This window comes from Oryza sativa, chromosome 11 (assembly GCF_034140825.1).
Source record: "Oryza sativa Japonica Group chromosome 11, ASM3414082v1".
NCBI lineage: Eukaryota > Viridiplantae > Streptophyta > Magnoliopsida > Poales > Poaceae > Oryza > Oryza sativa.
In genome coordinates, this window is record NC_089045.1 from 20715636 (window position 1) to 20733540 (window position 17905).

Below are 17905 nucleotides of genomic sequence, written 5' to 3' on the forward strand. Positions count from 1 at the left end.
GTGACGGTGTTAACCTAGTCTTCGTCCAACGTGGCGCTTATGTGTCATTAGAATTTAAATATATATATATATGGGAGTATGGGACCTATTTGTAATTCACACAAAAAGTTGTGGACCCACTAACATGTGAGGCCCACATGTCATCCTCTCTCCTTCCCTTCTTCCTCCTCCCTCGATCTCTCTCCCTTCTTCGGCCGTGTGCGGGGAGCGACAGCAGCGGTGGCGGCAGGCGAGGGCCGGAACGGTTGCGACGGCTGTGACGGGGACCAATAGAGCGGCAGCGGTGGCTTGTCGCGGTGGACCAAGATGGTGATGGCACCGTCGACGACATTGCGCAGCCATGCACGAGGAGCTCAGGAGACCAAGGCGACCCGGTGGCATAGCACCGAGCTCCACCAGCCCATATCTAGAGCTGTGAATGTATCGAAGTGGCGTCGGGGTTGGGCTCCGGTTGCGGAGCCGCGGAGATGGTGGAGCTAGGAGGAGAGGCGTAGGATCTTCGCCTCGACGTGGCTGATCTTGGCCTCGACGTCGCAGCCGACAGCGACATCAACCTCGGGGCGGTGATTCACTTTGTCGTCCTTGTGGACGGTTGCGACGACGGGGTTTCGGGGTAGACAAGCCGATATGTAAGACAAGGAGTCGCCGGAGACCACTCCTTGCTTCACGCCCCCTCGAGGCCAAGACGTGTCGTCGCTCTGCCTTGAGGAGAATGAGTCGTAGCTCCGCCTCGAGGCCGCTTTGTCACCGCTCCATCTCGAGGCCAAGAAGGGAAGGAGAGAGGATGACATGTGGGTCTCACATGTTAGTGGGCCCATAATTTTTTGTGTGAATGACAAATGGGTCCCATACTCCCACACACACACACACACACACACACACACACACACACACATATATATATATATATATATAAATTCGAATGACATTTAAGCACCATGTCAACTTCACGTTGGACAAAAACCAGGTCAATACCGCAACGTAGGCGTCATGTCAGTGAAACGACCCTTCAAAACCACCGAGTGAGTCAAATTGCACCAGTTTTAATAGTTGGGGGTTTACATATCCGGTATTATGGTTTATGGATATGAATCAGCTTCGACCACTAGTTAAGGGACTTAAAGTGGACTTATCCTTGCACATTTGCACTCGCTCATGGGCTTGGGCTTAACCTTACTTTTTAAGATGACACGCTTCAAAGCCCATCATTATTCCTTCCATTTTCCATCACCGACCTCTTCATCCCTCTAAGCAAAATAACTAATTATAATTAAGATGCGGTATTAATACCAACTTAGCTTAGCCCTCTGCCCCTCGACTACTAATCACTAAATCGCTAATCAAAACACACACCCTCTCCCCTCTCTCTCTCCCCACATCGATCTCGATCAGCCACGCGAATCGCACCCCGCGCGCCACCCTGCGCCGCGACACGCCGCCGGCCGGCGAGGCTAGCGCCGCGCGCACGGGGGGCCGGGCATGATGGACTGGCGGCGGGCCGGGAGCCCGACGTACGGCAGGCGGCGCTCGCCGGCGGCGGGGATCTACTCGGCGCCGGCGTCGCCGGCCCACCCGGCGGCGGCGGGGGCGGCGTCGCCCGTCCACCCGCTCGCCGCGCGGAACAAGGTGCGCGCCGCCGCCGCGCTGGCGCAGGCCATGGCGCGCCCGCCGCCGCCGGCCTCCTCGCGCGGCGCGAGCGAGGACGGCTACGACGACGACGACGACGTCGTCGGCGGCGGCGGAGGCGGGAGGTACGATGGTGGCCGGAGCCCGCTCAACGGCGGCGTGTACGGCGGCCGGAGCCCCATGAACGGCGGCGGCGGCGGCGGCGGCGGCGTGAAGGACAAGTACTTCGGCTTCGCTTTGCCTAAGGTATTTTTCACAGCTACTCCTCCTCCTTGCTAATTAATGCTAGCTTGAAATTTTCTCCTCCCTTAATTTGGTACTACTAGTAAAATTCCAAATTAGACTCAGGATTTAACTTAGCTAGTAATTAAAATTCCTCTTAAACTCAGGGTTAAACTGCATGCGTTGAGAATTCATCCTTTTTCTGCTTGACGTTTCATGCTCTTGAATTAAACCACTAGACAGTTTCCTCACAACCCATTTACCTGCGAAATTTGTTTGCTAGTAGTAGCTAGTAATAATTTACCTGCAAAAACAGCTTTGAGTAAAGTGTAGATACAAAAATCATATATAGCTGTATGTATCCTAACACAAATAATGCTCACTAACATTGATATATATAGATGTATTACGTGTTTTGAAACTCACGATTCCTTTCCTAACCTCAGTAAAAAAAATTGAACCCATGATTAATTCCTTCTCCTAATCTCAGTAAAACTGTAAAAAGAAATTCAATTCAATCAAGTTCAGCAACAAGATGGTTTAAAAAATTAACTAGGGTGGTCAAGGCGAAGGCCAAGGCACGGTACGTGGAACCGGGAGTACGACCTCGCTTAGCTTGGGGAAGAAAAAGTTAAATTAGGGTGTGAATCCCGAGGCAGTCTGTTTTGTGGGGCCCACATGCATGGGTGCGTGCATGGTCAACGCGGCCATAAATGCGTTTTCCCCTTCTCGATGCGTCGGTCGATCGATCGAGCCGGACGCGGGAAGCGCACGTGCGGCGGGCCATCGCGGCGATCCTGGCCGTCCGATCGGGATCCGGCGGCCGATCCAGCTGCCCTAGTGGATACGAGAAGCTAGTGTTGGTTAAACTTGGTTTTGGTTAGGCCGATTTGAGAAGCAGCGTAGTAGTGCATATATAAATGCCATGGCGGATGATCTAGTAAAGTATTACTCCCTCCGTTTTTTTAATAGATGACGCCGTTGACTTTTTCTCACATGTTTGACCATTCGTCTTATTTAAAAATTCTATGCAAATGTATAAGATATAAATCACACTTAAAGTACTATGAGTGATAAAACAACTCATAATAAAATAAATTATAATTACGTAAATTTTTTAAATAAGACGAATGGTCAAACACGTGAGAAAAAGTCAACGGTATCATCTATTAAAAAACGGAGGTAGTACTTGTGTAGCTTTGGAAAATATTATATCAAATGCTTGCTATGAAAATTGTATTTACAATTAATAAAAACATTTGAATTTTATTGTTGTGCATCCGATCCGCAGCCGCATAATTGCATTTGTAGATTAGCATATGGGCTGTGTTCTTTTGGAAGGGTTGGGAATCCCTCCTCTACGCACGCAAAACAGAGCGATAAATTAACGTATGATTAATTAAGTATTAGCTATAAAAAAACTTAAAAAATAGATTAATATAATTTTTTAAATCAACTTTCATATAGAAACTTTTTAGAAAATATGTATCGTTTAATAGTTTGAGAAGCGCGCACAGAAACGAGAAAAATGAGTTGGGAACTCATGGAAAATAACTCAGCCTAGTATTTGGCTTGTGAGCTCAATCAACCATACAAAAAAAAAGAGAGACACAAATATAACAATGCCAACAAAATTAGTCATCTATCTTGTTTGTTGCGGAGTAAACGTTACAGCCAAAATGTTTGGTACTCCAACAAGCCAAACACAGAAAATAAACCTAAAAAAAACCATGTCGAATTGGCAAATAAGGTTTGGCATTTTGCGAAAGGACCAAACGCACAGAACCTTACATGCATTCGTATGCAGTGAGACCACCATACGTAATATACGATTTACCTAATTCAGAAGTAGTCATGCACTTTGCGTTGTTGCGTCTCTTAATTAATTTTGCCGCGTCTTTAAATTTGCGTCGTTTCCAAGTAGCAAGCTAGGCGGGGAAAAGAATGTTCCAGTCGATTTGTTGTGCACGTACGTGCTACAGTAAGAACGGGGAAGCTACAAATTTACTTGAATTTCGTTGACAAGCAAAGCTAAATACTCCTCATCCAATAATATAGTAGCAAATTACGATCGAATGGAATATTTTATAGTATAATAAATCTGAACTTGATATTATCCACATTAATTGTATATCTACTACAGTGTTGTTCGGCTTCGTCTAATTTGTGTGCATGGCTGCAGTTTACAGCCGTGGATACTAAGCAACAGCCGCGGCCGAACAAGCACTACATTTATTTTTAAAAGAAAAAGGCTGTATATATCTTTCTCTCTTACAAAAACTGCATATATCTGTCTCTCTCTCACTCTCTCTAATGGAAAATATCAAAATATTGCATCTCTTTGGAAAGCCTTTCTGGCCCAACTTCTAAGCTGGGCCCTTGTGGCCGTGTTGCTCTTCCCCCCTTACAGGCTACAGCCCAATAATTGTCCATAGCACATAACTATAGAGCCCAAAGAACAACAAAATCTGAACATTAAGCAGGAAGGTTAGTACAGGACTACAGGCTTGACTCTTGTTCCATTTTTTTAAAAGAAATTTTCTCTGATTTATATTAATGACAATGTACGCTTAAAGCAAAAGAGGATGGTGAAACCGATGAAGAAAAGAAAACATTTCATTTTAGCTTGGTCATCAAGTTGTATCAAGAAAGCTATGATGGTTCAGTACCAAGGATCAAAATCTATTACTATGACACATATTCCTGATTTCAAAAACCATATATATCATTTTAGTTTGGCCATCAATTTGTATCGACATAGTTATCTTGATTATTGCCCTTCATGAAATTCGCTACATCCAGATTTCAAACAATAATAACACTTTCCCCTTCTCCCTGCCAGGAAAGGTTGCCAGTAGGACTTCATATTGTCATTAGTTAGTTGAAAAAAATATCATTAATTGTTCCGTAACTTTATCTTTTTCCTACAATTTGTAGTTACAAAGTCCTCACAAGAAAAAAAAGAAGCTCCAAGTGAATTTTCTTTGAAAGCTTCATCTGAGAAATAAGAAAATAGAGAAAAATTCAGAATTAGAGGTCTGTTCACTTTGATGACATTTTCAACCTTACCAAATTTTAGTAAAGTTGCCAAAAAAATGGCTACATTTAGTTTGTTGCCAAATTTTGATAACTATATAAGAAATCCTGCTAAAATTTTGGCAAGTTACCAAAATTTTGGCAACTATGCTAAAATAATGCTAAAATTTGGTAAGGTTTTTTTTTTACTTCTTTTTTCCCTCTAAAAAAATATTCAAAAAAATTGCTCTGCGAAGGGAAATCATTTGCGTGTCATCGAAGCCAAGTCTACCCCTTGACGTGTCAAACTTGATACTAAAAGGGTGGGGCCTACAGAAAATAGAAATGTGGGCCCCGCTTGTATTGCATAACCGAACTCCGAGTCAGCCCTGCTGGCCCAATGACATGTGGGCCAGCCCGTCCATGACCGTCGTCAGTAGCACGAGCGTTTCCACGTTACGTTTAGACCCTGTTTCGCACTAAACCGCCTAACCTTTTTCCTATTTTGCTCTTTTGGGTACGACTAGTACTGACTAGTATAATGCATCACATGTAGGCCCCTAAAAACTTTATGAATTTCATGAAAAACAAAAGGTTGGGGAGGGTTGTGTAAATTGACTGGTTTCTCATAAACAAAAGTTTTGAACTTGTACAAGTTGATGATGTGGCCCAATACGAGGGCAATATCTTCATTTCGTACCTCCTGAGGGTCTAATTTTCATGTTTTGCAAATTGAAACGGTCATCCTGAATTCCTGATCATCACCCCCAACAAAGATACCCAATTTTCAACAACTAAAAAAAACTATACATAGTGGCAACCAAAAACGATCCGAGCCTTTTGCTTCTCTGTTGACGCCGTATTTAGTTCCAAATTTTTTTTTCAAACTTTCAATTTTTTCATCACATCAAAACTTTTCTACATACATAAACTTCCAACTTTTCCATCACATTATTCCAATTTCAACCAAACTTTTAATTTTGATGTGAACTAAACACAACCTGAGTTTGATTATGCTCCCATACCAATGCTCCAAATTAAAACCATATGGCTCGGTATTTGAAATCAAATTAGTATTAGAGTAAAATACTATTAGAATTTAGGTAAAATAGTGATCTAAAACGTATGTCGGTTAGACTGTCTCTTAGGGCACCCACAATGGTTATTTATAAGCTCTCTACAAGATATCCATGTCAGCATATTTTCCTACTTGGAAGAGATTAAATGAAGAGAGAGAGAGCAAAGCTATCTACTAACCTGGAGATAGTCTATAGAGAAAAACGAGGCAATGGATTAGAGAGCTATAGATACCCATGTAGACATACCATTGAAGTGGTTTACTATTAATCTAGTCTACTGCTGAGATGTACATGTTTTATAAATAGCATCTTACTTTACCATTGCGAGTGCTCTTAGACTGTGTTTTTCCCTCAAGGTTACAACCTCATATCTTTTGTTTTCTGCGCGCAAGCTTTCTAAACGGCTAAATTATGTGTTTTTTGAAAATGTTTCTACATAAAAGTTGTTGTAAAAACCATATTAATTAATTTTTAAAATTTTTAAGCTAATACTTAATTAATCATGCGTTAATTCATTGTTCTGTTTTGCGGAGGTGTTCCGACCCTTTCACAAGAAATCAACCTAAACTCAGCACGAAAGCTCGGATTTGGTGTTTGTGATTGAGTTCGTTTATTTCGAGAAATGTCAATCCACATTCTAGAAGTACTCACGTAAAGGTTGGTGTCTATGAGTGTATATATTTATAGTGTTGTAGAAAGATAATTTTAAGCAAAGGCTGAGTTTACTTCTAAATTTTTTCTTCAAACTTTCAGTTTTTCCATCACATCAAAACTTTTCTACACATATAAATTTTCAACTTTTCTGTTATATCGTTTTAATTTCAATTAAACTTTCAATTTTAGTGTGAACTAAACATACCCAAAATGTAATATCCACAAAAGAAGAGAGAGAAAAAAAAATCCAACTTAGAGACCCGCAGCCTTCCTCTCTTCCATCCTTTTCTTCCCGCAGCCTTCCTCGAAACGCCCAAATTCCCACCCTCCCCCAACGAGACAAAGTCAAACCCAAGGTCAAAGCGGCGCACGCGGCCGTGTCCTCCACCCTCGCCGTCGCCGACGCCAATGGACGCCGCGGCCGCGGCCGCCCCGCGCGGCGGCAGCACCGGGCGACGCCCGACCTCCTCCTCCTCGGCCTCCAGCGCGGCCGCCGCGGCGCGCGCGGCGGCGGCCCGCGAGGCGATGGCGCGCATGGAGGAGGTGATGCTCGCCCACGCCGGCGCCGCCGGCGAGTTCAGCATCATCCTCGACGCACCCCTCCCTTCCCTCCACCACTACCGCCGCAACCCCACACCTGACGCCGCCGCGCGGCGCGGGGGCGGCGGGAGGGACGAGGTCCCCGCGCGTCTGCGGCGCGAGGGGAGCGGCCACGACGCCGCCGCCGTCGACGACCTGAACGCCGCGGCGCGCTCCCGCCGTGGGGCGGACAGGTACCGGGACGGAGCCGGAGCGGGGAGGCCGCGCGCTGACAGGTACTACCGGGGTGGGGAGGAGGAAGAGCGGGTGGAGGCGCCGGTGCGGTTGGTTGCCCCGCGTGGCGGCGCGCGGAGGGAGGGTGCCCGTGGCGGTGGCGGTGGCGACGCTCCTCCACCGCCCGTGAGGCCCGCCTCCGCCGAGGGGAAACCGGCGGCGGCGGTAGTAGAGGAGGATACAGCGCTGCAGCTGCTGGCGCGTGGCCGTGGCGGGCGGAGCTCGAGCGCGACGAGGCGCGTGGAGGAGGAGAGGCCGTCGAGCCGGCGATCGGGGCGGGAACGCGCCGGGGACACCGGTGCGATTAAGGCCGTCGAGCCCGAGAAGCCGGCGGCGGAGGTCGAGGCGGAGGTCGTGGGGCGGTGGAGCAGGCGAGAGCGCGATGACGGCGGCGAGGAGGCGGCGGTCTCGCGGAAGCCGTTGGCAGCAGCGCCGGTGGTCGTGGATGAGGAGGTGACGCCCCTGCAGCTGCTGGCGCGTGGCGCGCGGAGCTCGAGCGCGGCGAGGCGCGTCGTGCAGGAGGAGCCGCAGGTGGTGGAGGCTGTGGCGGCGAGGCCGTCGAGCCGGCGGTCGAGACGGGAAGGCAATGGGGACGCCGGTGTGAAGGCCGTTGTGCCGGACGCGGCGGCGGAGGTGGAGCCGGAGATCGCTGGGCGGTGGAGCAGCCGGCGAAGCGAGGATGGCAGTGAGGAGGCGGCGGCGGTTTTGCCTAAGCCGTTGGCCGCGATCGTCACCGGAGCTCGGAGCAGGAGCAACTCACCGGCGATAAGTAATGTCAACGACGATAGCTTTCTTTTGTTGGTTCAAGCAATTGGTTTGAAATAATTAGAATACATTTTCTAGAAATTTGTTCATCTATTGCGGTAGATGTAGTCTCTGTTTGATGCTCTGTTGGGTTTGAAGTGAGAAGATTACAGAATACACCTTTAGTTTTGAAATGAAACTGATAGTAAGTAGTACATTGGTATGAGATCATGTAGTTGTTGAATCGTCTCGACTTGCTTTCGTTTCCAGGCTGTCTGGTTATTGATTGGACAAACTGCATAGGAAATTAATTGGCGGGGGAATAAGGGATTATCTTGCAGTTACATCGTTGTTGATGCATTGTTTTGCTTACTTACAACATGAGTTTAGTAAGTTATTTTCATGTTGGTGCTACATTCGGCGCTTCTTGCTGATGCAATTTAAACTTGTAGTGCTTCTGCCTCATACAAAACAATCAAAAAAGAAAAAATGAAATGTAGATTTGGTCTGACTTTCAGTTGTCTGACAGATATATTGCTGCATCTGCAAGATAAGATGATTGTTGCTCATTTATATGATGTTCCTTTCTTGAAAGACTTTTTTTTTTCAATTTGACATTTCAATCTTACCATACTGTTTCTAAATATAATATATTTTCAGTTTTCGTTTCTTGAAGGTGGGACTTATTTTACTTGTCCTTGTTTACCTAGTTAGGTCGGAATGGTGTGGACACTGGTGCAGCAAATCGCCCTCCATCAACTGGAAGGTCAACTTTTGCACCACCTGTTGGGGTTAATATCAGACCTCTACAAGCGGTGGAAATGCCAAATGGGACCCCTCGGGAAAGAAGGTGAATTAATATATTCTTATGAGATGATTTGGTTCTCTTAGCCAAGAGTGTTGTACTGCCAAAACCACTTCTTGTTTCTCAAAACATCGGTGTCATTATCAATCTATTAACCTTTTTTGCCTAATGCATTTTGTTTAATATTGTGCAAGTTGGTATTCTTTAGTCTGTTACCCACTTAATAGTAGGCACTCTTGGTTTTAGTTACATTTTTTTTAAGTTAGTTTTAGTTCCATGTTGAAATTTACAAGCATGCACTTCATATGACCTTTGGACATTTCAAATGATTTATGAAAATTGAGTGCGAGGTATGACATACAAGCGTGTACAACCGTAGTGGCACTGTGGAAGTCAATTATAGATTGATGTAGTAGTAAGAAATTAATAATAGTTTAATGTTGGAAAGAACTTCCCTTTGGCTTTCCATAACATCTCCAATGTTGAAGGAGACTCTAGAATATCAACAAATTGAAAACTTTACTCTATAGTGTGAACTGGGTAGCATTCCTGTCAGTAGAAGCATGATTTTGACTTTGGATGCATTCAGGAAAGGTCCTACAATTCTGGTTTTCAAAATGCAGTGGCCTGTGGTATTAAGTTGTCACACAATAAAACAATATGAACTACAGTTGATACTCTACTGGGGTTTACTATCTTTTTTTATTTTTTTATGTAGTTAATTCTTGATTTTCGTACATTTGTACAAAGTAAAAATGTTGGAATCTATGAAAATGTTTCCTGATTGCTGGATGGATCTAGTTTCCAGTACATGCATACTGTGAGCACTGACCTTACATTGCTCGAGTCATCAGCAGTTCAGCATAGTGTCTCTCGAGTCTTGACAATAGGCCTCACCCACATCACTCTATTTCTTGACTCCCTATTATTAAATATTTTTAATATTTGTTATTTACATGTTTTGAGATATTACTAATCGTTTGATGTGTTTATGTAAGAACAACAATCACTACAGTTGATATCCATCATATCATTTCTTTGATTTCTCTTTATACAAGAAACTAAAGTCACTTCCATGTACCATTTCCCCTCAAGACTGACAAAATTTAGTCCTGTAATTTATGTAAAGTTTTACATATTAGTAACTACATGATTCTTGTGATTAAAGTTCCTATATTTTATTAATTTTGTTTGTTTAGGGCAATCTATCCAGATCCCACTTTTGCTCAGTCGACACGGTCACGAGACTCACATGACAGTTCAACAATAACAGAAGAGGTCTGTCCTCAATTTTACCGATTCTCCCGGTATATTATGAGGTTTCACAGGATTTTTCCTTTAGTATTTGTGAAATCCTATAAAGTATTCCTTGATAATATTCTGATTACAGCTGCATTTACTTTTCAGCTTGAGATGCTAAAAGATGAAAATGTAAACCTTTTGGAGAAGGTATGTTACAATTTCTTTCAAACAGTTAAAGGGTAGTATCTTCTTTTCTTATGGAATTAGTGATGATGCATGTTTTTTCAAATTCAGCTTGGACTAGCTGAAGAGAGATTTAGACAATCTGAAGCCCGGACAAGGGAGCTCGAGAAACAGGTATCTTTCTGTTTTTTTGTAATTCTTTCATAGATTTTGACACTGCCATTTGATATTTTCTACTTATGTACATATTACATAATGTTAATGATAAAAAGAATAGTGTTTCTTTCTCTCAAAAACAACAGTAGTGTTTCTCAGCTTTCAGTAATGAATGCCTGCATCAAAGGTCATCCAGTTTGGGTTTTGTTTATCTGTTTGAGCTTACTCTGAACTTGACACTTACTTTGAAAAGGGTTCTTTTGTTTGTATAATTGGTTATTCATTGTCATATGACTTTAAGGTTGAATAGGAAGTAATATGACCAATGCTATAGGATAATATCTTTGAATGAAGAAATCTAGTTCTCTTTTTTTACAAAAGAAATCTATCTGTGGTTGCTTTTATTTATCATCTTGGGAGTTGAGACGCTAATTCTTATGAATTTGAGCTAAAAATGTTGTCATGAAAAGAACACATCATATCCACCTAAGATCTTCTCTGTCTTTATTACTTTCAGGTTGCTAATCTCGGTGATGGGTTATCTATGGAAGTTAAGCTTATGAAAAGGTAATATTAAGCACATTTTGGGTCCTCCTGAATGTTGTTTTACTATCACATCATTAATGATTTTCTGACATCAATGCAGGAGGGAGGAGATGCTCGTAAGAAAGGAGGTATAGTTTTAATTTTGTGTGGGCATATGCTATATTGCATCAATATAATTTTATTTTAAAAGAAACATGAAAGTGGTTAAATAATATTGGCATCCATAGTGCAACTTGAGCAAATGATGTGTTATATTGTATTCTATAAATATTTTTGTATTTTCCCCTGCTGAGTGTAATGGATGAGCGTGATACTGATAAATATGTTGGTAAAAAAAACAGCAAGAAATAAGAAAAGCACTTATATCGAAGAATGATAAAAGCGAGGAAATTGCCACTCTTCAAAAACAGCTGCAGGTAACAGACCAGCTTATGATAATGTTTACTACCACAACCAGCGCTGTGCATAATTTTTATTCTCTGCTCTAGTCTGCAAGAGAAAAGGAGGCTGCTGCTGTTCAGAAACTCCAAGAAGCAGAGTCTGAAACAAAATATTTACGCACGATGACACACAGGATGATCTTGAGCAAGGAAGAAATGGTAACATCCTTTTTTCCTTTTCTTCCAAAGATGGCAATCAAACAGAGAGGTCCATTTATCTGTGAATGCTCATTTTAAGCTATTTGTACAGGAAGAAGTTGTTATGAAGAGGTGTTGGCTTGCTCGTTATTGGGGCTTGGCTGTTCAATATGGTATTTTATTTCATGCGCATTGCATAACATTCCTTTGTGATGTTCGCATTGAAAGAAGGAAAGCTTTTGTTTATGTGTAAATTCTTAAAACTGAATCCTTTGTGGGGGAACTCGTAAAATCAAACTTCTAGTATTACAAGTCCATTGTTCTGACTCCCTTATGCTCTGTTTCCTGCTCTAAATCTGATTCTTTCAATTCTCCAGGCATCTATCCTGATATTTCCATGTCAAAACATGAATACTGGTCTTCATTTGCTCCTCTTCCCTTTGAGTATGTAACAGCTGCTGGACAGAGAGCTAAGGATGGATCTCTTCGTAGTGGTCTGCCATCAACCTTTTTACTGTTAAAAAATAATGGATTTAAATATTTCATTGATTGATTCCTATTATATGCTGAAACAGGTGATGATTTGGAAGACACAGAAAGGTTTGTTCATGAGTTGACAGTAACAGCTGGAGAAGGCAACATAGAAACCATGCTTTCTGTTGATAAAGGGCTTCAAGAACTAGCTTTCTTGAAGGTTTTAATACTTTCCTTTGGCTTTTATTCACATTTATATATAATAAACATTCCAAAGTTATCAGTTCAGCAACCATTTCCTGAGTCAAAATTTGCACTTTTAGTGTTGGTCTAACACAACAATTTCCTGATTCTTTTGAAGGTTGAGGATGCTGTTCTTATTGCTCTTGCCCATCATCATCGTCCTAATGTTGCTGAACTAGTAGACCCAGGTATCTTGCCATATTTTTTTCCCTGGTTGTTTTGATAAGTAACTAAAATTACCAAGATTAGGATTACCTTTTTTGGTAATTATATTGTTGATACATCCTTAAATTATTGTGCATTGATTGATCGTAATTTACTTCCCTGCACATCACAGAGGCTTACCAGTTTTTATGTCACTGTGTTTATCATTTACAGATATTAAATCATCTGGTGATGAAAAATTCACTGAAGCATTTGGTACAGCCTCAATTCCTTTATTATCCGCATCATAAACATGATTAACTATATGAGAAAGCTATTCTTTTGGCACTAAATAGCACTGGCACAGTATGCAGTAGCACTATGACATTCTATCGTGTTCTGTGGGGAACCCTGCATATTCTGAACAATACTTCAATCTTGTTCTGCAGATCTCAGCAAGGAGGAAGAGGAAGATGTATTGTTCAAGCAGGTACCTCTAGTTCTCGACCTATATGTAATTTTTGTTTTGTTCTTGACTTAGGCCCTGTTTGTTTCAGCTTATGATTATTATAATCTAGATTATTAAACCAGATTACTGTAAGCTGGATTATAATAAGCTGACATAGAATAAGCTGTGAGTTGTTTGTTTGTCTGGATTATTGGAGGCATGGATTATTGGGTTTGAAAGGCTAAAATCTATAATGCCCTCAGCTATCTGTTCGGTTGATGGCATAGGTGGGTAATTTTTCTCAAGTATGTAGGGGTAGTGGGTCTTTAGCCACTCAATAATCTGAAAAAAAGCTCCTCTAGAGCAACTTATTAGATTATAATAATCTGGCTTATAGATTATAATAATCTGCTATAATAATCTACTTGTTTGTTTCAGCTTACTCTTAATAAGCTAGATTATAATAATCCTAAGCTGAATCAAACAGGGCCTTAAAAACGTGCATAGTAATGTTGTTGATGTTGTGCTGACAGAGTTAATATTACTCTATTAGTATTACCCCTTGAACATTTGGTTCCCATTACTTTCGATGCTTCCATTGATATATGCTCCTATATTGTTTTGCTTGTCTAGCAAGACTCTTTCAGATCATAGTTCTTAATAATCTACATAAAGGTATATGACAATTGGAAAGGGAAACACAAAACCGTTGCAGTCATTTGATTCTGTATAAATCTCAATTGAATTATATCTGTAGGAAGGAATTACCAACTACAACATTGTGCAAAACGTGAGTTACTGCACTTGTATAGGGATAACTGACATGTGGAGTTTGTACAAATTAATTATTGAACACAACTTACTGTTCCTTATGCAGTACTTCAGTTGTTATTTGCCAATGCAAGTGACCATTTATTTTGGTGTGCGCAGGCATGGCTCGTATATTTCTGGAGAAGGGCTAAAACCCATAACGTGGAAGATGATATTGCTGAGGAGCGGTTGCAGATGTGGATTGATCGACATGGGCAGCAGCCCACCTCACATGATGCTGTAGATGGTGTGTGCTTGGCGACTTATACACAGCTTACTCATAGGATATTTCTGCTTTATTTCATTTGCTAGGAAAATATACAAGCTGGCAGAAATAATTCTGCTCCAAAAGTCCAATACCTGAAATCAAATACATTGCATAATGAAAGCCAATATATTTAATACATGCAATTTAGTGTGTCTTTGAAGTGCCAGGTACCATTATCTTAAACCACAGATTCACAATTCAAACTTGCTTCACAACAAGTTAAGACATGCACAGTGTACTATCTGAATGCACCTTTAGAGTATCTTATTTAAAATAAACTTGCTTGATGTCATAAGTTAACTGTTCATTAGTTGAAAAGTTCACATACTAGGAATTATATTTTTGCTTCCAGTCAAATTTACTGGCGTTATACAGTTTTGTTCATCTACACATTGTTTTATTACAAATTTCTACCTGAAATCTCTCTGTGTTTTGCCCTTTCCAAACGTTTGCTGTCGAAAATGTCGGCTTTTAGCAATTATTTTCCTTTTCAACATCTTGTTTGCATATATATGTCTTTGCTTCTTCAATAATCAGTATGGCATCTTTTGATGATTGTCATGCTCTTTAGACTGGCATTATATCGCTATCCTGAGCTGGAATTTTGAAAGTTCTCTCATTTTTTCATGAAAAATATCAATCTAGAAACAATTTATTTGGGGGTGCATCTGCATTCCTCCTTGCCCACTCTTGACACTTGAGACACATTTTTATCACAGTTGATATGGGTATACGCGAGCTGAGGCGCCTAGGAATCGAACAGCTACTATGGGAACTTTCGCGGAGAGAGGCGAACTCTACCAAAGAAGAGGAGCTGAACAGCACCAAAGAAGAGCTGAAAAACACCACCACAAAAGATGAGATGGACACCACCAACGAGGAATCGTCCGATGTCGAGGATCTGACCTAGCAGCCTCAAACAAAGCTTGCACTGGGTCTCAGACTTTCAGTTTTTCCCCCTCTGTGATGTACATGAACCGTAGAACATTACAAAAAAAGATGTTTCTTGTTTATGATTTTGAGTTTTTGTTACAACATAGTAGTCGATTGATTCTTTTTTTGGTGTACATAACTTGCATCCCCAACCCAAACAGTGTTGTTGACTTGTTACAGCATCTTGAAAGGATGCATATTAAATCAAATTGTGTACTTTCCATAGGCCTAAACATATATAGCTGCTTGACTTGATGTTTGTTGTGTGTGAGTGACAATCAAGGGAGCCCTTTTGCTGTCCCCATTTCAATCCAGCCGAATTAGCAGTAAACCTAAGTGTCCAGTCCTGTCACTAGTCTCACTTTCGGCTGGAAATTTTAACTTTGATTAGTCTCATTCTTGCCATGCATGTTACTAACATGTTATTGAAATGTGTTTGATTCCTGCTTGATATTTGTTTCTAAAAAATTGGACCAAGATTGTCTCGAGATCTGTACTAGAGCATGTCTCCTTCTGGGGATTTGCTAGAATTTAAAAAACTGTGTTTTGTTTTTCAATGAGGGATTGTTTTTATGTGTTTGGCAGCATCATGTATTGAATGGATCCATAATTATATCAATCTGCTGTTGCTGCAGCAAAGGATGGGGTGGTGGTGATGATTAGCGTGGATGGATCGGGACCACACGATCCCCATCCGATGGCCTCCAGTGCTCTCTGCGGCGGGCACTGATTCACACATGACCAATCCGAGCTGATCAATCGTTTTTGAAACTTTTTTTTGGCTATTTTTTTTCAATTCTTAATTCGGATGAACTTCAAATTGCAGAGATCGAAATCGAACTCGTGAAATCTCTCTTCCACACGGAGTATATATACTTCAGCTGAGCATTGGATCTCGCAATACCATCATGAGGCGCAGGCGCCTTTTTGGCACCGTGTCACTGACAGGTGGGCCCCCACATGAGAGCCTGGGGCCCACGGGCCAGTGGCACGCCTGAAGTTGGGTCGGGCTCTTTTTGTCGTACAGGGAGGGTCACGTGCTGTATGGTAAATGGACTTCCGGTTGATGACGTGGCGGGTACGCGATGATGACTCGCATGGGACAGGGACCACTAGATCTTGATCCAATGGCCATGAGCTCCCCCCTGGAGGCAGCATCAGCAGCCACGGCGGCGTCATTTATCCACTGCGAGGAAAGAGCAAGTTTAATAGTATAGCCGACTGCTGTTTTCAAATTATCTATATATAATCTAATAGTCTATTTATAGAATAGTTGACTATAAAAATATAGTACACCATTAATACCCGAATATGTAGCCCGTTTTCTTCTATCTCTTCTCTTTTCTTCTCGATATGTAGTTATAGCTGGTTTATAGCCTGATATTGTACCTGCTCTAACTCCCAACCTTTTCATGTGCTTTGTGTTTTCCGAACCGCTACATAGTACTTCCTCCGTTTCTAAATATTTAACGCTGTCGTTTCTAAATATTTAACGCCGTTGACTTTTTTAAATATATTTGATTGTTTGTTTTATTTAAAAAAATCTAAGTAATTAGTAATTCTTTTTCTATCATTTGATTTATTGTTAAATATACTTATATGTATACATATAGTTTTACATATTTCACAAAAATTTTAATAAGACGAACGGTCATACATGTGCTAAAAAAATAACGGTGTCAAATATTAGAAACGGAGGGAGTATATTTTTTTATAAAAATTTTCTATATAAAAGTTATTTTAAAAATCATATTAATTTCTTTTTTAAAAAAGATAATACTAAATTAATTATGTGCTAATGAGTAGCTCTAAGTAAGCGAGAGATTAGCTCCTATCTTAGGCCCTCTTTGTTTAGGTTTATAAGCCAACTTATAAGTCGAAAAGTCTAAGTCTAAACAAACAAACAACTTTTCCGTTTGGCTTTTTTGAAGCCATAAGCCACTCTAACACTATTAAGCCAAAAGCTAGGTTGGAGAAGCTTTTTGGCTTATGTGAGGTAGATGTATTACTTAACCACTAAACTTAGTACATTAAATCCACTGGCTTATAAATCATACTTCCTCCATCTACTTTTGATAGTCATATTTTTAAATCTGAAAATTTTATTTTTGATAGGCATATTTCAATCCAACAACCTATCATCTTAATGATTTTCTCGAATTTAATGCATGACTCTCCATTCTTCCACACATGATTGGCTACATGGGCTCTAAGAAATGTAAATATTAATGAATCGCTTGTTTACGAGGAATGACTATACCATGCTTAAATGAATGATAAGTAGAACTACTTATTCTTGATCTGTGTGTCAAGATAAAATATGACTATCAAAAATAGATAGAGGAAGTATAAGCCAATAAACTGACTTAAAAGTCTAGGTCAATAAGCCTAAGCCTAAACAAACAGGGCTTAAGCTGCCGGACACAGCCTAAAGTAGTAATCCCTCGTTCGACGGCTCAGCAAAATCAAAATATTCAAAATTTATCCATGTATTAGCCTTAGGTGGGATGCACGCATGGCTCTTGGGTTTGTATGATGATTTAATGGTACTACATGCATGCAAAGGAGGCTCTGGTTTGCTGGTCATTCATTTTACATGTAAGCTATGATTTGGTTGAATAAAAATGGGATGCCTCTCTTTCTTTAATTTTGCATGCAAGTAACTGAATCGACAAGATTAGCAGGCAGAATTACCTTCGCCTTGGTCTTGCTGCACGGTTGAAATATGGTGATCAAAATTGAATGGAAGGATTAATAGGAATCTTTCATACATGTGTTTTTATCGACTTTAAGACCGGTCCCAATCCAAGACACAACACATAGCTTTCATAAACTCCACATCATCAAAAAAACTAGTGTTAGACACTACTCTTTCAATACAAACACCACTCTTCTATACTTAAATTTAATGTTACTTATCTC

General features: G+C 41.2%; 1 protein-coding gene across 2 annotated transcripts; it reads left to right on the forward strand.

Moving 5' to 3' along the window:
- Positions 1 to 1316: 1316 nt before the first annotated feature.
- Positions 1317 to 15216, forward strand: LOC4350603 (coiled-coil domain-containing protein SCD2). 2 transcript variants are annotated; one of them, XM_026021445.2, is made up of 17 exons: positions 1317 to 1872; positions 8864 to 9003; positions 10158 to 10236; positions 10366 to 10407; positions 10495 to 10557; positions 11057 to 11106; positions 11186 to 11213; positions 11427 to 11501; positions 11574 to 11684; positions 11776 to 11836; positions 12041 to 12157; positions 12239 to 12357; positions 12499 to 12568; positions 12759 to 12800; positions 12974 to 13014; positions 13903 to 14029; positions 14770 to 15216. In XM_026021445.2, exons 1-17 carry the CDS (start codon positions 1480 to 1482, stop codon positions 14958 to 14960), a joined length of 1749 nt encoding a protein of 582 aa, XP_025877230.2. In that variant the 5' UTR covers positions 1317 to 1479; the 3' UTR covers positions 14961 to 15216. The 2 variants fall into 2 exon arrangements, with proteins under 2 accessions (XP_025877230.2, XP_015617893.1); XM_015762407.3 differs by lacking the exon at positions 1317 to 1872 and adding an exon at positions 6912 to 8178 and having other exon boundaries at positions 8868 to 9003.
- The last annotated feature ends 2689 nt before the right edge of the window (positions 15217 to 17905 follow it).

Coding starts and splice junctions, on each gene's coding strand:
- LOC4350603 (XM_015762407.3), top strand. CDS start 7,005: ATGGACGCCGCGGCCGCGGCCGCCCCGCGCGGCGGCAGCACCGGGCGA. Junction 8,179..8,867: donor GAGCAACTCACCGGCGATAA/GTAATGTCAACG, acceptor TTACCTAGTTAG/GTCGGAATGGTGTGGACACT. Junction 12,801..12,973: donor AAAATTCACTGAAGCATTTG/GTACAGCCTCAA, acceptor CTTGTTCTGCAG/ATCTCAGCAAGGAGGAAGAG.